This window comes from Balaenoptera borealis (genome assembly GCF_965194805.1).
Source record: "Balaenoptera borealis genome assembly, chromosome: 9".
NCBI classification, from domain to species: Eukaryota; Metazoa; Chordata; class Mammalia; order Artiodactyla; family Balaenopteridae; genus Balaenoptera; species Balaenoptera borealis.
In genome coordinates, this window is record NC_138873.1 from 112,827,241 (window position 1) to 112,847,588 (window position 20,348).

The window sequence follows — 20,348 nt, forward strand, 5'->3', positions numbered from 1 at the left end:
CTGAATGCATATGAAATCTTGTGGCTTGCTAAAGGTTGTTTGGTTGTTTGGGGTCTCCTAGGATACTTAGTTGTTTTTCCACCAACCCACACTTCCTCTACATTCCTAATAAAGCCTTTGGAATCTGCTGGGCTTTTTAAGGCTCTCTCACTACTCTCTTTCTATGACTTCACCACATCATTAAAAACCTAAAGTTATTTAGCATAATTTAATAGTATTAGCAAGATCTGTAACTGTATCCAAGGATATGAACTTGTTTTAACAACCGCCTGGACAGTCCAAAAGGCCATTAAAGAAAAAACATACCATGTCAAATTTTCAGTAGTTTTATTGAAAAATGCCTCTTTTGTTTCAGAAATAAATAATATAAGGCAGTGAAATTCACAATCTGCAGTTAAAATATAAAAGCAGCAATTCTATGTTCATAGTCTTGCAAACATTTTCCAACTGCTTTTGATAACTAAGAAACATTATGTTCTGGGAAAAAAAAAAAGTTCATACTAAATGTACAACACAAACATGCAATTCCATCTCTGCGGAATAATCTGCAATTTGGTATAAATGTTAGCGTGTCTAAAACAAGGAGGTTTAAGGCAATATGGAACTGTATCCAGTTGATACAATAATTTCAGCTACATGGCTTAAGGTTTGTGGTTGTTAAAGGAGATGTATAAGAGCATACTATGCCCTAATGTATAACAGAAGATAGAAGAGGAAGATAAATAGTTGCAACAGAGTTGACTTTTCCCTCTTTTTTGGTTTTAGTAGGGGAACTGCTTGGATCGGGATGTAATTGAACTGCAAATAAGCATTGGAAAAGATAAACTGCCCTCTCGAAATACACAGTCGTTCTGGGTTCCAGGACTTACTGCTTAACCTAAGAGTTTCACTGAGGCTTCCCGCTGTGCTACCTAAAGGCACAAGGCGCCTTCTCTCCCTGCAGCTTTTGTGAACAAAGTATTTTGCAAGCACTTCAAGGGCAAAGGCAAAGACTTCTACAGACTGCGTGCGGCGAGCTAGGCTTCCTGCAGAAACAAGGTTCTCTACAGCCAGAAAGGGTACTCTCGGATGAAGCAACGCCGGAAGAAACGTGACAGATAACACGTGCACCGCTCCGTCTGACCTGGAAATGAGAATCCCAACACCTCCCCCCAAGCCTGGCCGTGCTGCGCGCGCGCGCGCGCGGTGTCAGGTTCACTGCCGGGGGCCGCGGAGCAGGGCGCGCCGCCGGCGCGCATGCGGAGGGCGCTCCTCGGCGGGCTCGTCGGCGCCGTAGTCCTCGTACTCGTCCGCCGTCCGCTCGGGCTCCACCGGCACGATGAAGGGCTCGCGCTCAGGCAGGTAGGCCCCGCCCTCGGGCACGTAGGGCTCTGTCCGATTCAACATTACAGTTATGGCATGATTTGGAAGGCGCACACACACACACACACACACACATACACACATACACAGCAAAAGCTAAATCATCACCCGAGGGGATGGCACTCCAGTCTTAATCTCATAACTATAAATAGATAAATTACAATGTTCTGATTGCTTCCATTTGCAGAGAGAATTTGGTGATCAATAATGAAATGGCACTCGTTTTTAACCTTCAAAGATCCAGCAGTAAGTACAATCATTGCACAAATACCTGGGAAGGCTCAGAGACTGGGCCAAGGAGAACTGTAAACCAACCTAGGTAGGATATTTGCAAATCCCCCAAGTGACTGTTCACGACTTCAAACTCCTCAGTTCAAAGAACCATTTGGAAAGATGAGGAGGTGAGGGGAAGTTTTACACTGGCTCCTAGAAACTGAACTCTGGAGGTGAAAATCAACTATCACCAGGTAATATACAGTACATGACATTTTCTGTGGCTCTCTCCCCCACGGCCTGAGTTACAGCTGGTGGGTGAGGACCACCAGTGACTACAGCAAAACAGGAAGAGGAGAAGTGACTCTCAAACTGTGGTTTGAAAATTGCGATTACAAAATCCAAATGAAAGTACATGTACAAAAGGTAATCATAGTAAGACACAGGCCCTGAATCAGACACATCGCTAACAAGCTAGAGATGAGGAGATTCTATTTGGTGTTATTCCGGCAGAGAGCAAGCAGCAGGCAGAAGCTGATTGCACAGGACTGTTAAGTGATTTTAGTGGACAGGATCACATACAAATCATTTACAAGCCATAATTAGTTTATTATTTACATAGGATATTTCTCTTTAACCAGGTTAATTGTTTTTCTCAAAATGGCATCATCTCTGCGGTTAGTAGTTTTATTATGCGCCTCTTTCAAAGCTGAGGCCCCTCATGAGCTGTGTGTTTGAACTTTTTTTTTTAAATAATATTTTTCTACATTATTACTGAAATGCATCAGGCTTATAAACTAACACCACTGCTTTTGTCTCATTCAAGTTAGTAATAAAGAGTCTCCACCCTCCGTTATGATGTCCACCCGGTTCATTAACCACATCTGTGGTGAGATTTCCATACAGACTCATTTCCTAATAAGCACGTGCGCAAACATCTCAGAAACAGGATTTTCATGTATTCAAACTGTAAGCAGCACTGGCGACTTAGAAAATTTGTTAGCCGGAACCTGAAACAGGTCAAAGATGATAGTTTTTAAAAGTTGAATTACTATGCAAAAAAAAACATCTATACACATTCATCTAAGTATGTAATGGTTAAAGTATATATGTATATATCCATATATTTCAAGTTATTCACACATACCAGAAGGCAGAGGTAATTCAAATTTCTTTTATAAAGAGTGAAATTGTAATTTTGTGAATGGGTTGCTTGAGAAATTGACGATTCATGATTACTTTTTGGTCATATGTAAGTATGCACATAAATATATAGATATATAGATATTTAGATATTCAACTACTCATGCACTACTTGCTAGTAGCCAACCATATCAAACAGCAGTATCATTTTTAAAACTTGCAAGATGCTTGAGGGTGTGCTGATGAAAAGGTCACCGCTGACCGCTGCCCACAGCATTAATATATTTATTTTCAGATCAGCATATCGCTTTTATCCCCACAGTCCCCAAAATCAGGCTTAAGAGACTTCTGCCTCCTGTAATTGTCAAGTCCTAGGATTTCATGACTGACTCTAAAAACATTAAGTCCCAGAGTTTATAAATATTAATTCCACGGACAATGTGAAATAGTGAAATATTTTCAGTTGTCTGCACCATGTGATCAAATAGTCTGCCTACACATTAGAGTCTCAAAACAATTTTTTAGATATATTCTTGTATTCAACAGATCCCTCTTCCCAGCCTTTAGGGTTAAAAAAAACAAAACAAAACAGTCAATTGGTAGCATTCTTTGAACTCCCAAGAGAAATAAAGAGAGGTTTATGATGTGATTTGGTAAGTGCAGAAGTATAGAAAGGAGGAGAAAATAATTATTCAACTCCTAACAGTGAAATAATGTGATAAAATTAACATTAATTCTTTTGAGAGAGAATAACAAAACATACAACTGAAAGAGTTGATATCTTGAAGAAATCCTCAAATCAACTTTCCTTCAGTCCTAGGGAACTTCATTTCCATAAAGGTTTTTTAATTCAGGTGAATTTGGGCCCCTATAATGGCAACAACATACCTGGATAGCCTTGTCCATTGTATGGGATGCTGGCACACTGGGAAGAGTCACAGTATCCAGGAGGACCTGGGGGGCCTCGGATACCTGAGTTTCCAGGACGACCAGGGGGACCTGGAGGACCTCTTGAACCTGTGGACCCTGGTGGACCCGTTCTGGATTCTCCTTGTGGACCTATTATGGGTTGAAAACAAATATTTCCCCTCTTGTCACACACATATCCTGAGGCAGTCAACAATACTTTGGCACCTCCACTACTTCAAGACTAGACGATTCACTAGTGTATGGTAAGAAAATATTTCCTTAAGAAATCACCAGTCTGACCCAGTGTAGAACTTTCTTACCAGTGATTCAAGAATTAATGCCAAAAATCCAACTATGTTAATGATTTTATTCAAAGAAAACTGACTTAGCAAGAATTGAGCCAAACTAAAGATATCAGTGAGTTCTCTGGTTTGCTCCCGCTGTCTTAGAGATAAGACTCGCTGCAGGAAATGGCTGTGGTAGCCAAGGCAGACAGTCGGGATGCCTGCTCCACGCCTCCAGATGGTGTGAAGCAGTGTTATCTCTGGATCAAGTGACACTTACTCATGGTTAACATAAATGTAAAGATTTAACCTCTAGGACAGACCATGGTTGCAAAGGTCTCCCGGACCTTATAACGAAGAAAAAAATTCATTTTCAATCTAGTAAACAAAATGCACAGAACAACTATTACTTCCTTCCAAAACATTAACAAAGAAACTGTGAATGAAATCTTGCAATGTGTCAGGATTTCTAATGAGAGTCTATTTCCTCAGTCTACTAGCGACATCTTAAAGAATACCAGAAGGAACAGGAAACGACACCATCCTTAAAGGCTACGAGGCCAAACAAAACAAATAGGAATCCCATAAAAAGAAAACGACAGCCCTCTGTGTCACTAAAACTCAAACCCTCATATATTAAAGTTAGAGTGAATGCTTCAATAGAACGCACTGAAACATTTTTTGAACAAAGAGAACATAAAAATGAGGAGGTTATACAAGTGGGACTTCTTGCTAAAATATATTCCGTGATGGTCAGTATGCCTGAAGCTAACAGGATGAGTTTGTGCATCTCGTGGGGTCGTATGCTCTCTCAGTAATGATATGTTCACTTGTTTGATGTACTAGCAAACCTACCTGAGGGGCCAGGCAGCCCTCGAGGTCCTGGAGATCCAATACCCCTTTCGCCTTTCTCTCCCGGCAAACCTAAGCAAGCACAAAATGGGAAAACACAGAGGGAAAATTATCCGGAAATATGTAGTCTTCATCGGAACTGATGGTACTTGATTCAAGTAATGCATTTCCCTTAGTGAAAGCAGAACCCAATTTTTCACAGAAGTCCACTCTTTAAGCCAAATTCTTTCTAGACATTTGTGTAATTCCAGATTCATGGCCAAGAAACAAATCTGAAGAAGATATACAGATGGCCAACAGACACATGAAAGAATGCTCAACATCATTAATCATTAGAGAAATGCAAATCAAAACTACAATGAGATATCATCTCACACCGGTCAGAATGGCCATCATCAAAAAATCTAGAAACAATAAATGCTGGAGAGGGTGTGGAGGAGAGGGAACTCTCTTGCACTGTTGGTGGGAAGGTAAACTGATACAGCCACTATGGAGAACAGTATGGAGGTTCCTTAAAAAACTACAAATAGAACTACCATACGATCCAGCAATCCCACTACTGGGCATATACCCTGAGAAAACCATAGGTCAAAAAGAGTCATGTACCAAAATGTTCACTGCAGCTCTATTTACAATAGCCAGGACATGGAAGCAACCTAAATGTCCATCGACAGATGAATGGATAAAGAAGATGTGGCACATATATACAATGGAATATTACTCAGCCATAAAAAGAAATGAAATGGAGGTATTTGTAGTGAGGTGGATGGAGTTAGAGTCTGTCATACAGAGTGAAGTAAGTCAGAAAGAGAAAAACAAATACAGTATGCTAACACATATATACGGAATGTAAGGGGAAAAAAAGCCATGAAGAACCTAGTGGCAAGACGGGAATAAAGACACAGACCTACTAGAGAATGGACTTGAGGATATGGGGAGGGGGAGGGGTGAGATGTGACAGGGTGAGAGAGTGTCATGGACATATATACACTACCAAATGTAAAATAGATAGCTAGTGGGAAGCAGCCGCATAGCACAGGGAGATCAGCTCGGTGCTTTGTGACCACCTAGAGGGGTGGGATGGGGAGGGTGGGAGGGAGGGAGATGCAAGAGGGAAGAGATATGGGAACATATTGTATATGTATAACTGATTCACTTTGTTATAAAGCAGAAGCTAACACACCATTGTAAGGCAATTATACTTCAATAAAGATGTTTAAAAAACAAAACAAAACAAACAAACAAAAAAAAAGAAACAAATCTGGCTACAAGTCAGGGGAAAAATTATTTGAAGAAAACAAACACATCTAATATATTATTTTAGAAACAGCAATTAAGAACAGAAATCTTGAATAAATAGTTACAACTCACTGAAGACATCTTAAAGGTATCTTATCTTTAGTAGCCCTATCAGTACCGCATCTAAATAATCAGCATTATAGACATATCTAAGATTTCCGCAGAATGTTAACCATCACTTTGACAAAAGTGAGTACCCAGCATCCTGAAACATCTGGAATCAGATAATCCTGTTTTTCTTCTTTTCCTTCTGTTACACTTACCTACCATGAAATTAAAGCCAAATAAACACAGAAGACCAGTTTCCAGGCCCTGAATAAAGGAACCAGAAGAATTTAGATCTAAAATCTTAGGGCTGCTTACATTCAGTTGCTGCCCAGCTCTTGCCAGTCAAAACAATTAATGAGATTTTATGCCTGATTCACTTTGCCAGGATACAGTTTTTGCCATTAACGACAACAACAATCAGAAAATAGCATTGTCTTTACTGAGGTCTCATGACAAAATCTTCCTGTTTTCTAAGACAGGGATCTCTACAGCCTGCAGCTGCCTGGAAAGAAAGACAGGTTCATAGATGCACGGCTCTTCTGGGGCTGTCCAAACAAGACCGGTGTAGTTTGCTAAGTCCAGTCTTCGACATGCTTTTCAGCCGGACCCGGCTCCTACGCTTGCAGATTCCTTCCTTTATCCCTATGCAGCGGTCAGGAATGCCTACCTCGTTCACCCGGGGGTCCCTGCATCCCTGGTGTGCCTGGGAAGCCTGGCCGCCCCCCGGGTCCTGGTTCTCCTCTGGTTCCCGCGGTGCCAGGGGGCCCTGGAGGGCCCGGTGGGCCTGGTTGGTTGCGACTAGAGTGGTAGTCGTTTGGAATCTGATTCAGCATCTGATTGAATCTGCTCATCTGCCCTAAAAAAAATAAGTAAGACTTATTAGTAAGAAACCCAACAAGGGAGGGATGAGAGGATGAAATGGTTTTCTCTTAGCGTCTGGTGAAATCCACCTCTGTTCCGGCACCCTCCAGCAAACATTCTAATTAGAATCCTAAAACTGAAATAAAACACTCCAGTCATCCTGGACCAAATGATCCCTGATAAACAACCGTCTCCACGAAATACTGACCGGGAAGCATATCAGCATTACTATAAACATCAAGGAGTTGTGAAAGTTTAACAGGGCTCTGATATAAAGCCCCGAGGTTTGCCCAATGATGTCACTCAAAAGAGAACCTTTTTTAAATTAATGAATTATAGCACTTTCGTGTGTGTGCCTATGGCAGTGATAATGAGGCTTTAGTGTAAACTGGAATCACCTGTGGGATACATTGAAAACTACAAATTTCTGGGCCTCATCTCCAAAGACAGTGAGTGACCAGGTTTAAGGCGTGGCCCAGGAGTCTCATTTCTCGAATGCAGCATAGGTGAGTGTAACGCGGGTGCCCCTCAGGACCACACTGGGAGACACCTGGACTAAGGCTTCTGAAAAGGGGGGGCCCTGAGTTTGAGGCCACACTCAGTTTGCAGGCACTGAGCCTTGTCACTTAATAGGTCTCATGGAATAAGGAGAAAGAGTCTGTGCAAAATAACGAGGCAAGAAAAAGTTCCCCATCAGCAGGGACTTTCTAGGATCAAATTAATCTCAGTGGTCCTCCAGGAAAACTCAAAGGTCATAACTTAAATGAGCCAATGTTCGCTGCTTCAGTGTACAATGAGGTGAAGATCACTAAAAATCCTAATACTGAAACTGAAAGGCCCTTTTAAAATACAATTTTGTATCAGACTGAATGTAACGATAACAGGCTATTATTTTACCTTGGGTTATTGTTTTTTCTTAATGATAGTCATTAAAATATCATTGGCCTTATCTAACAGGATACAAAACTGACAATGTATAAAAATAAGGGCTCATGAAAATGAAATAGAAACATATATCTTTGAAACTTTATGTCACAAACTGCATTTTCCTGCAATTAACTAAAAAAAAAACAAAAAACCGCACACTCATACATTAAAAGGAAAAGAAATTTTACCACTTATCAGTTGTTCACAGACTTGTCTTGCAACTGCTCGCATCATGTTCTGGGAAGCAATGTCTCCCTAGTTAATTAAATCAATAGGTAGGATCAGCATATTATTTCCACAGTTTCAGAGTTCAATGTTTAACACACGATATAAATTTGTAAGTCAAATTTTAAGAAATACATACTCTATCACCTTTCTCTCCTTTCAATCCCGATGGACCCTGAAATATAGGAATTTCAGATATTAGAAACTGACAAACATGGTCTAAAATGACTCATGAATGGACAGGATGATGAAAGAGGGCAAGGTCTGCTTTCTAACAAATTAGCAAAATGACACATCACATTTACATCCATGTTACTCACATTTTGCTTGTCTGTCAAAAGGAATCTAATCTGTCTCCCTGTCTCTCTCTCTCCCTCTCTCAGAAGCACGTGTCCTCCAATATAGTGCTGAGATGTGAATTTTATGATCACCAATTTAGAAGTTATGCACTGTGCATACATTTTATGATGCCATTCGCAATATAGGTCTGGAACTGAAACACATGTACAATTGCCCTTGCTACCATTCTACTTTCCACCATGGCTGGGGAGCTCAGGTGGTTATTTTAGGTTGTGCATGAGGTTAATCTTGGTTCAGTTAGAACCCATAAGAACCTGTTCTAGTAAGAGCTTTCTGTCAATTCCCTAACTAAATATATATCTGTAACCTCTTCCAGTGATTTTTTGTGCAGTGGGCATGAAAGGAACCACGTGCCTCCCTTATTAAAGGGCTCAATCCAAATGGTGGTTCCCACATCCAAACGCAACCACAGAACATTTGTCCCTATTCTGTCAGGCCTCTCACTGGCCATGAGAGGATCTTGGAACAAGTCTTCCTTCTAGGGCAAGAAGTTTTTGTCTTTCAATATATCTCCAGGCTGCCAGCTGAAAGGAACACCCAAACCGTTGACAAATCTGATGGTCAGATAACATCCCAAACCAAACTGCCTCTTACCGTCTCCAAGACTCTTGCCTGAACGGCTCCAATATCCTCCTAACTGGTCCTCCTGCATCCCGTTTGGCCCCTTTTGAGTCTGTTCTCCACAGAGAAACCAGACTGATATTTTTAAAAAGAAAATTGGCCCGTGTCACTCTTTGGCTGCAAGGGCTTCCCATCACACTAAGAATAAGATAAGAGATCCTCACCATGGGCTGGGGGGTCCACACACTCACCCCTGCCCAGCTAGCTGACCTCATCTTCCATCCCTCTCCCCTCACTCCCTTTACTTGCGGCGCCTGGGCCTCTCTGCTGTGCCTTCCACGTGCCACCTTCACCCTCCCTCGGCCTTTGTTCATGCTGTTCCCACTGCTGCTCCCTTGTTTCATTCCACCTCCTCAGACAGGCTCCCTGACTGCTGTATCTGAAATAGCCCCCTTCCGCCACCACAGTTACCCCCTAACCCCTTACTCTGTGTTTCTTTTCTTTGTTATCACTCATCATCACCAGAAACCATATTGTTTATTTACATTTAGGGGTCTATATCCTCCACTAGAATCTCCATGAGGGCAAGGACTTTGTCTTGTTCACGTTTATATCCCCAGACCTTAAAACACCCACGAGCACATTTAGGCACCAAACAAATGGGTGTTGAGTAAATGAATAAAAAATATTCCAGCAGCAGTTCCTGGAAACATCCACTACACAACATCAGGTGTTACAAGTTAGCAAGAAGACACCACTGGTTCCAAGAGCTAATGACATAAGCTAACAGTGACTGAGCTAAGCTCTCTGCTAAGACCTTTATACTCCCGTCTGCTAGTTTTGGTTTTAGAAACTAAAGGTAAGATAGAAGAGAGAAGAAAAGGAGAGGTAATTTGCTACCTTAGAAGGATGAGGAAGATAAAGGGGGAAAAGGGGGTAGATAAGGTCCAAATAAATGTTACCAAATTATAGTCATAAGAAAAACTGTTAAGAGTATATTGTAGAGCTGAACTTTGAGTTACTGTGCAATTATTTTTTTCATGCTGTCATTTGTAATATGTTTTGTGAGAATCCTTGGGATTAAAGTTTTGGTTGCAAAAGAAAAAAAAAAGAAAAAGAAAAACTGGAGTTTGACTGCCCTTTGCTAAAAGTACTGGACTCTTATGGAAACATTATTTAGTTTGGAGCCTTTTGTAAATTTCAGGAAATTTTTTTTTTACATTTACTGCTACTTTGTTCCCATGTGTTCTTTTTTAATTTACTGCCACTCTGAGATTGTTCTAGGATATATGATTTAGAACTCATCTTTATTGCCAGTATCTAGAGCTCTCATTTCAAGTAAAGGAAGTAGAAGTTTCTTTCAGGTTTCTAACTTCAGCCATCAATTACATCAGTGATATTCTTACATTAGACTCTCTTTCAGTCATAGTAAAACGAAATAGAATTCTGAAAGGGTTAACAAGTTCTGTGTACTTTTAAGTGCTCTTGTGAAGTTTCTGTCATGATTCATTGAGGAAAAGAAAGTAATAAAGTCATATGCTAGAGTACACACAGAGTATGAAGTACATCAGGAGTCCTTTCATCTTTATGCTGCTTGCTTAATTTTATGTAAACATAGAAGGCAGGCCATATCACATAAAGATTCTAAGTTAGTTTGACATTAAAAAAATTTTTAAGCTTGGGTTTATATAACTTTGGACAATACTTCAGAAGAGAGAAGTTCTGTTCAGAGAACAGCCCTGATAGATGTGTCATTACTAATAATTGGACTTGTTGATCTTTGAGATAAATTTTTATATTTCAGAATTCTATTCAGACAAAAAAAACCTGCTTAAAATAAATTCATTCCTCACACATACAAATAAGGAAGAGCTTGTAACGAAGAATATGGAGCCCAACAGTCATTACAAATACTTCTGGATATTTTAGAAACTATGAATTCAGTTCTGGAGATACTGATTTGAAAATAGAAGATATGCATCATACCATCTCAACTATTATTTTAATCAAAACATTTGATGAAAAGAAAATTAAACTGGATGTAAATTGGAGCAGGGCAGTATAAAAAAGTAGAATGGTGGGTGAGATAAATCCTTTTAATTCTGGGACGAATGTTCTAGCAACCTCAGCACAAGAGAAAAGAGCCTGTAGCGGTGTGGCTACAGGATACTGACAAAGGGTTAACTTCTGCAGAAGCACCCAGGGAGGCGCCATGCACCATCATGTATTTTTCTATCTTAAGCTGCATACCGCTCCTAAATAAAAAGAATGATTTTGCTGACCCAGCTCTGAGTGTTTATTCAGTGCAGAAATATGTGTCTTGGCTCATAATCCCATTCTCCTTTTAAAGAAACCCTATGACCACGATTTTCATCCCAGAATGTTATAACTTAGAGAGAAAATTTTTAGAACTAGTACCAAGTTAAATCCATGGGTTTAGCATAGCTGCAACAAATGCTTCACACACATTACAGCAGAGATAACATAAACATGCCACAGCCTTGCCGTCTCCTCATTCACGGCCACAGTGGAATCACTAGGCATGCAAACCGTCCACTTACTGGTCTGCCGTGGTCTCCGGGTTTTCCTGGTTTCCCACTCGGTCCTGTGACTCCTGGAGAGCCTGGGCTTCCCTACAACACAGGGAAGGTTACCATTAAAGAAGAATTTCATCTAAAGTAAACTAACAAAGCATGGCTGGTTTTAAAAGCTTTTAGCACATAATCACATACTAAGGAAGAGCAAAATCAAATTTTAAGATAACATGGAGGAAAAAAAATCTTGAAAATTCCCATTCAATCTTTATGGACTATATTTCATCAGTTTCACTATTCACAGACTGTGATCCTAGTAAATTGGCTGCTAAGTGAATTTGCAGAAAGCAATTCCTATTAGTTTGTTTCTATTACCAAACCAGAAAACTCATCAAAAGACAGGAGTGAACTCTGGCTGGGGAAGAAATTGAGAAGGTAACAGGGCACCACGTGGTGGAGCTTCCCCTTGTCTCTTGGGAGTTGTATCTCAGCCTAGAAACTCACTTTTTCTTTGGTGCATTCAAATAAAGGGTGCCTCCTCTTCTATCATATCAGCACCCTCCATCCCATCAAAACCATAAGAATTTCTCCCTGTTCCTTTTAGCACAGCTTTAAGACATTTTAGCAACATTTTTAGTAAAATATTTATAATATCGCTAGTCAATACATTATGTTCTAAAGCTAAAATATCCTTAAAATAGAATCATCAGATTTTTGTAAAACAATCCTTTATTCATCAATTATGTACATTTTAATCTCTGTAGTAAATACTTTAAATCAAAGTTTATTATACATTTTCAACTCTACTTGAGAACATATATATTAAACATAAATAATAAAATTATTTTAACATATGCTCTCCAGTCTTCATATCCAGCCAGAAGCCATGAAGAGCATCCGTCAACTCAAACAATGTCATTGTGATCTCACCTGGATGCAGGTGTACAGATGCTTCTTTCAAAGTCATTGGCTTCAGCATTTTCCCCAAAGATCTTAATTAGAAAACCTACTCGGGTAAAACTTACTTCCTCTGAATGACTTAAAGCTGTTCCGTAATTAATGTCCTTAAAATTCAAATATCATAGGCTACAGACTCTTAAAATTCTAGAACAGGAAGTAACCAGTAAGGTCATAAAACCTACCACTTAATGTGGGCATGGAAGGAACTGGTTGGTGAGGGGTATTTTTGTTGTTGTTGTTTTTCAAATATAACTTGATTAAACAGAAAGACTCTCTATTTTAACACCTCTGTTTTCTCTAGCCCATTTTGATTTAGGAGAATAAAAACACATAGCTCCCTCGACGGTGTGCCCCCCAGCACAGATGGAACATGCCTCAAAGGTCAGGTTACCAGGCTCTTCCCTAGCAAGTGGGGCTAGGGGTTTAGGGTGGGGAGACAAGAGTGTCACCTATTCCATTCTTACCGGTGGCCCAGGGGGGCCCCTAGGTCCCATTGCTCCATCTTTTCCAGTAAAGCCCTATTGTAAAAATGAAATTAATTACAGATTAGCGAAATAATGACCGAGTAAAATGGAAAGACACTAGACAGGTTGATAAGAGTGACAGGTGAGGGGTTTAACCCAACTGCAGGTAACCTTTCAATATAAAGACAAATATGCCAAAAAATGTTTTCCATTTAAGTTATGCGTTTTATTGAATACTTCATTTCTATACTCAGTCATTTATATAGTTATAGATAAAATCATTTTAAGAATCAATCCAGTCTTCTCCGAAGAAAGCAGATTCCTTTTACGAAGATACTCACTTTTACTTTTTTAAGAGTTGTAAAGAAGTCTAAAAGGAAGACTAGCCCTTTCTACCAGAAAGTCAATGTCGACTAACTGGCCCAGCAATGATCAAAGTAAGATGCAGGGAGTGTTGCATCACAGAAGATGCAGGAGGGGCCAACCACCCGGTTAGAAAACTCCCTTCCTTGTTTCCTAAGCAACGCCAGCCAGCCAGGGCGGGGCCACTGACGCTTCACTCCTGAGGGATTTCTCTCCTCCCCTCCAAGAAAGAGGCAAAACTATCTTAACTCCTCCACTCAGAAGAAAGGAAAACCTCAATCCTCACTCAATTTTTTTTATCGGTCCGTCTCTCCTCATCTCACAGAAACGCCAGACCCAGTCAGGGTTGCACTGGGAGGAGAGATCTGTACAGAAGCGCCGGGCATCTCTGAGCAGCTTGCATGGTGCCAAACGACCTCTGCCTGGAATGAGTCCCTCGCTACCCAGTTAGCATTCATCCCAAGTACAGATCTCTGAAATCCAGCCAAGGATTTCTGAGTCAGGTCGTTTTTTGTGTTGTTGCATTCCGCTGTCAAAGGAGATTTTTGTCTCCTTTGAGAATAAGTGTTAATTTTCTGCATATTCTTGGATTCTAGCACAAATCAAGAACATTTGGATCAATACCTCCATTAAGTATCCACACTCCCATTGATTTTACAAAAGAGGAAGTTTAAATTATTTCTTTAAAAAACTGTGTTAGAAATATTCCACCCCCTGCAAAAAAAAAAATTTTTTTTTCAGAAACTTATAGAGATAAACATTTCAGACTGTCTTCTGGAAGATCTAGGCCTGCTTAACAAAAAACAGACTACAAGTTCATCTCATATAACATCAACACTGCTTCTGAGAGCCACTTAAGAAGCAGAAATGCTCGGAGTATTGCTTGGACAGTTCAAATGGCATTTCTACCATCTAAATTTCCTCCAGCTGCTGTCGAAGATACACTTTTTTTTTCACTTTTTTTGGGTAAGTATCATATCTCTGAATAATCCTCCTTCAGTCATCCTAAGAACTTCCTGATCAACCATTTTCTCTTTTTTTCCTAGCTTTATTGGAGTATAATTGACAAATAAAAATTGTATGTATTTATGGCATACATGTGGTGTTTTGATATATGTATACGTTGTGAAATGATTACCGCAATCAAGATAATTAACACATGCATCACCTCACACAGTTATCATTTTCTTATGTAGGAGAATATTTAAGATGTACTCTATTGGCAAATTTCAAATGCACAATATGGTATTAACTATAGTCATCACACTGTACATTAGATCTCCAGAACTTATCTTGCATAACTGAAACTTTGTATCCTTCTTAAATAAATTTTTATTGGGGTGTAGTTGCTTTACAATGTTGTGTTAGTTTCTACTGTACAGCAAAGTGTATCTGCTATACGCATACATATATCCTCTCTTTTTTGGATTTCCTTCCCATTTAGGTCACCACAGAGCACTGAGTAGAGTTCCCTGTGCTATACAGTAGGTTCTCATTAGTTCTCTATTTTACACATAGTATCAATAGTGTATATATGTCAATCTCCATGAAACTTTGTATCCTTTGTCTAATATCTCCCCACTTCTCCCTCTTCCCCTGCCCCTGGCAACCACCACTGTACTCTGTTTCCATGAGCTCAACTTTTTAAGGATTCCATACATTAAGTGAGATCATGCAGTATTTATCTTCCTGCGCTTGGCTTATTTCAGCTGGCATGTCCTCCAAGTTCAAGGTTCATCCATGTTGTTGCAAATGACAGGATTTCCCTCTTCTTTAAGACAGAGTAATATTCCATTATATACATGATATATATATATATATCACATTTTTTAATCCATTCATCCATGGATGGACACTTTGGTGTAACCAACCATCTTCTTTTAGAAGAAATACATATGTAAGTTGGGGTGGAGCGGATTTTATTCTGACGGCCTCAGAAGGGCTACCACTGAGCCATCTGTAGAACTTTGTACTAATTTGTTTTTTTATTCTCCATTTTCAAAACTGTAGCAGTTATTGCTGCTTCCCTCCGCGGGAGGGTGGCTGAGAGGACCTATGGCTGCTTTCACAGATACACTGCATGTCACGCCTGCACCTGTGGTTCTCTTGCTACTTTCTGACAGTCCCCAAAGCTGTGCCTCATTTGAAAATCATCTGTGCTGAAGGCAAGCCACGCCCCCTGCTCCTACCAGCTCCACCTCGGCAACCTGTCTTCCTCACCATGGTCCTCGGGCTTGCCCTCCTGAGCTTTCTTCTCTTCTCTTCTACCACAGGGTTCAACTTTCTTCCTTTCTTTCATGTTTCAGCGGAGATGCCTGCACCCAAAGTCTAACTTTCCAAAACTGTTTATGTTCCCTCAGCTGTGCCTTCTACCCTCAGCATTAGCAGTAGGAAACTAAGTGGGAGGTCGGTGTACGAGACTGTGATGGAAAAAGGCAAGTGATTTCCTGAAGACTTTCCTCAACACGAGAGTCCTGGGTGGCCTCACCGGGACTGGAGTCACAGGTTAGAACTAGACGAACGCAGTCCTTCCCACTCCCTCACTTTCCAGGGACACAGAGGTGGCAGCAGTGGCTGCCTGACTGCCAGTTCCGGAGGAGCGTCTTGATGGGACGGCACTGGCCACCCAGCGGGTCTGCACAAAGCCCGCGCTGCATCAGTGTGATGGGCCCAACAGGGCTTCAGTAGTGGCGGCAGCAAGAGAGGCGGCCCATCATTACTTCTTTTAATTGAACTATCGTTGATTTACAACATGGTGTTTAATTTCTGCTGTATAGCAAAGTGACTCACTTATACATATATACACACATACACATATATATATATTCTTTTTCATATTCTTTCCCATTATGGTTTATCACAGGATATTGAACTATATTCAGTATGCATCATTACTTCCTGATTGCGGTATTTTGGGTTTTGTTGACTAACTGAATAGACTGACTTGTCACCTTTGCGATCTCACTATTGTCCTTTATTGTGAAATAAGAACTCCAAAAAACTAAAGTGCCAGTCTCAAAAGAGTCAGAAGAATATGTATATAGAAGTACCACTGGGTCCCAGACTCCCAGAGAATACAGTTTTCTCTTTGACCTCACTCTCTCATAAACTCAAGAGTAGGCTTTGGAGCAAATAACTTTCACTGGCAAATCAGCCAAATTTGGTATTGTCTGGGCAAATCTTTGCTCCATCTGACTGGCCCAACTCTCCTGCCCCATGATGTCTCGGAGGTGTTAAGGGTAACAAAGCAATGCCTTTAGTGGCAGCTATTATAGCCCTGGCCCTCTCAGATCCTGATGCTGGTCCTGTGTTTTTACTTGATTAGTCAGAATACAGACAACTCTCAGACTGTGGTCTGAACCAGAAGATGCTGAAAAGTCATTAGTGCCTTGGTTCTGAGCAACTCTCTAAAATATTTTATTAAAGCATTCGTCGTCTCCTATGAAACCAAATGTTTCTGTAACACTGGATTAGAGCACAGAAGCCATGTTCATTGTGCTTCTCATTTACCTGTCCCAGAAAAAATTGGGTCTCCTGCACTGATTTCATCATAAGTCAAGAGCAAACCTGAAATCTGCCACAAATGAGCAAAATCCCTACTAAGTTCCAGTCGGCTTTCCATCACAGAGGCCTACAGGGGGTATCTGAGTTCTAAAGGTGTAGAAAAGATGTCCCTGCCTGCATAGAAAGTGCCACGGAAATCAAGACTATTCTCAGAGTTACGTAAAAGATGCCTCATAACAAAGCCTTTAATTTTAGGGTTCAAAGCAATTTGCTTGGATTCTTGAATCTCTTTCCAATGAACCAAAATTCCTTTTAGGGACTTGTTTTTCCAAATATGATAAAATAAAAAATGTTTCCAAAATTAAAATTCTGACAACTCGTTTGAAGTCCCACCATTTTGTTCCATAGACCTCGAGATGGACCTGGTATCGGTTGGTCCACTGATACTAGCTTTTCTGCCTCCCATGAGATATGTGAACTCTGCATTTCCAGCCACGCAAATTGAATTATGGGGGGTTCTTAATTAATAGGCAACAATGTGATATCATTTCCAACATCATTACAGCCTGCCCAAGAAAACTTACTCTGTCTCCCGGAGGGCCCATTGGTCCTGGTGGGCCAGGTAATCCTGGGGTTCCCTACACAAAAGGAAACAAACAAGTGAAACACTGTAATTAACTTCTTGTGTGAGAAAAGGGATTTGTGTTATTCTCTAAGATGTTTGGAAAAAAAAAAATGCAGGGGGCTCTGAAAGGAAACAGACACTCAGAACCAAGCCCAGTGCCAGCCCAAGAGCAAGATGCTCGCTCAGTCAACAAGCCCAGACCTGACTGAACAGTGCAAGCTTGAAGACTAAGACCAGGCAACGGAATGGAAATGATGTGCAACGCACGGCCAGGCTCCTGCTTTGCTGCTTAACCTTGGTTCACCTTTTGAGGCACTACAAGGGCAACTTTGCAAATAACACTCGACTAGAAAAGAAAAGGCAGCGTGAAGAGGAACTCACCGTCCGGCCTGGAAGTCCCGGCTCTCCAGCATCTCCCTTCATGCCCTGACGACCCTGGAGCAAGCAGCGGGAAAACAGGTCTCAGGTGTTTTACAGAAATTAAGTGAAAAGGAAAGACGTGAGCCATTCCTGAAATCTCTTGTCACTTCATAAATCCAATGAAGCATATTTGTGAAGGGAGGTGAATAAATTATTTGGGGGACTGATGTTCACTTTTTAAGCTACAAATGCTGTTATAATTTCCACTTACCATGTTATGGGATAATTTTATATAAGCATGGGATATGTCTCCTTTGAAAGAACCTAATTTAACATAGGGATTTTCATAGAAATAAAAGTTGAAGGGAAAACTGTTTTGTATTTAATATATTTCATTTGGTGCTAATTTTAATAGATATTCAATGAAACACTGTAACATAATTTTGGTCTTTGTAACTACATGCTAGAAGACACTCGTTACACAGGCAAATCTGAATTAATTAAAGCTGATAAACTTCATTTAGTAGTAATAAGAAGAAAAGGTAAAAGCCCCTAAAACTCCCTTTTGGACCTAAGAAGCTAAAAGTAGATGCATTCAACCCTTTTGAGTGAAAAAGTCTTAGTCCTTCAAATGTTTCATTTCTAGTGATAGCTGATACAGATTGTTTTTTCTCTAAATGCCAAAAAAAATGTATGCGTCTTCTATTATGGCATCTTTAAAAAGGAGTTTAGAACTAAACTTAAAACTATGAAATTATCTGTATTCTTATTCATTTACTGTATGTTTTAAAGTATAGAAAAAAGTAGTTAAATAAAATATGAGCCTTTAAAGATAAAACACCTCTTTATGAGTTCAGATTAGCATTTGGAACAAAAGGTAAACATTTTATTAAAAATTTTTATAGAAGTAATGACGTAGATAAATAATGCAAGCTTGCCTTGAAGTCATAAACATTAGAAAAGGACCCTCGGGGCTGCCACAGACTCAAAGCAGTATCAAAGCTTTCAGGATGTTGAAGGATATTTGCATTACTTAGTAAAAAATTTTTTTAAGGTCAAATAATTAGCAACAATTTTTCCTACACAGTTACATATTATTACGTACACTATTTACATATCTGAAATTACAGTCATAGGAAGTCACCTCAATGACTAAAATTTGTTGAGTTCTCTGAGAAAACATTTGAGTTTGGCGAAATAGAATAAAAAAATGTTCCCATTAAACTCAACGTTAATCCACCATCCTCATTTCATACAGAAAGCCTTTGTGCTTACTTGTTCTCCTGGAATAGAGAGGCCGTTGGGTCCCTGGGGGCCTGGAGGACCCTGGGGACCGGGAGGACCTGTATCTCCACGAGCACCAGGGGGACCCTAAATACACAGGAGAGAAACAGGCACAAAGTCATGGAATGCCCTTCCAGTGCCTGTCTGCATAACTCTAAGACACCAATAGTATAATCTTTGCAAACATTTTACAAATCTATCCATCTATAAAAACATTTAATGCCATTCCTTTCTTCCCTTTGCTACTCATTAAAAGAACAACTGGAAAGTACAATAAATTCACAAGAGCACTTATATTTCCAAAATTCCTATTAAAAGTAGGTTTCTAAAAGAAGTAAAATACATTGAATATAATATATTCATATATTTATAGTCCTAGATTCATTCAGAGATCAAAGCTCAAAATTCACTGGATTTGATTTATTTTAAGCTCGTCCTGATTTCTCTTAGACTTGGGCTTATTTCCGGGACTAACGTATGTATAAATCAAGCAAGGAAAGAGCAGATAGGTTCACTCTATGCTGGAGCTTCTTTGCAGTGTGTCTAGGTGGAAAAGGCACAAACTTGGAGTCAGACAGACCTGGGTCAGCACCCCAGCCTCACTTTCCTAACTGGGTTAGCTTATCATTAGTGATAGTATGACAAAAACTACACATCATCTTCATAATATATTCCCCTAAGAAGCTTCAGTTGTCTTATGGAGACCAGTATGGAACCGGTAGAAGGGGCTGGTGACCTGCCATGAACACACATGTGGCTGCTCAGCTATTTCTCTGAGACAGGTGAACCGTCCCAGCAGGACTCTGCTCCCTGTGGGGTCTTCCAATTGATGGCCAGGTCGCCCCCTCTGCTTCCCCATGTGACAGCAGAGCCCTTAGGTGCTTCTGCAGATTTCCCATGTGCGATTCCTACATCAGTGAGATGCCCAGTACATTCTTTATCTGGCTAGCCTAATCCATCATTTTGACACCCAGAGACTAGACAGAGATAATTATATTGCCTAAGGCACACTAAACTTGAAGCAACTTGCTCAAGGTCACATACCCCGTTAGTGGAAATTTGAATAACCAGACTTTAACATACAGGTGAAGATAAAAATGCACTCTAAAATATACTTACAATTGCCCCACTGATACCTCTTTCACCTCTGGGACCTTTAGCACCAGGTCCTCCCTAAAATACAAAGTAAGAGCACATTTTAGAGTGAACA

General features: G+C 40.2%; 1 protein-coding gene across 4 annotated transcripts in view; it reads right to left on the reverse strand.

The window, feature by feature from the left end:
* Nucleotides 1-310: 310 nt before the first annotated feature.
* The window catches only part of COL12A1 (collagen type XII alpha 1 chain), a 120,014-nt gene continuing 99,976 nt past the window's right edge, over nucleotides 311-20,348 (reverse strand). For 3 of the 4 annotated variants that reach the window (XM_082404924.1, XM_082404923.1, XM_082404926.1), the window contains 12 exons: nucleotides 20,258-20,311; nucleotides 19,130-19,225; nucleotides 17,876-17,929; nucleotides 17,454-17,507; nucleotides 13,003-13,056; nucleotides 11,606-11,677; nucleotides 8,263-8,298; nucleotides 8,087-8,153; nucleotides 6,778-6,966; nucleotides 4,767-4,835; nucleotides 3,607-3,777; nucleotides 311-1,370 (listed from right to left, as the gene is read on the reverse strand). In XM_082404924.1, the coding sequence (XP_082261050.1) occupies nucleotides 1,195-1,370; nucleotides 3,607-3,777; nucleotides 4,767-4,835; nucleotides 6,778-6,966; nucleotides 8,087-8,153; nucleotides 8,263-8,298; nucleotides 11,606-11,677; nucleotides 13,003-13,056; nucleotides 17,454-17,507; nucleotides 17,876-17,929; nucleotides 19,130-19,225; nucleotides 20,258-20,311 (1,092 nt within the window). In that variant the 3' untranslated portion in view covers nucleotides 311-1,194. Of the gene's footprint in view, nucleotides 2,586-3,606; nucleotides 3,778-4,766; nucleotides 4,836-6,777; nucleotides 6,967-8,086; nucleotides 8,154-8,262; nucleotides 8,299-11,605; nucleotides 11,678-13,002; nucleotides 13,057-17,453; nucleotides 17,508-17,875; nucleotides 17,930-19,129; nucleotides 19,226-20,257; nucleotides 20,312-20,348 lie in introns of all 4 variants that reach the window. The other variant, XM_082404925.1, reaches the window with a different exon arrangement.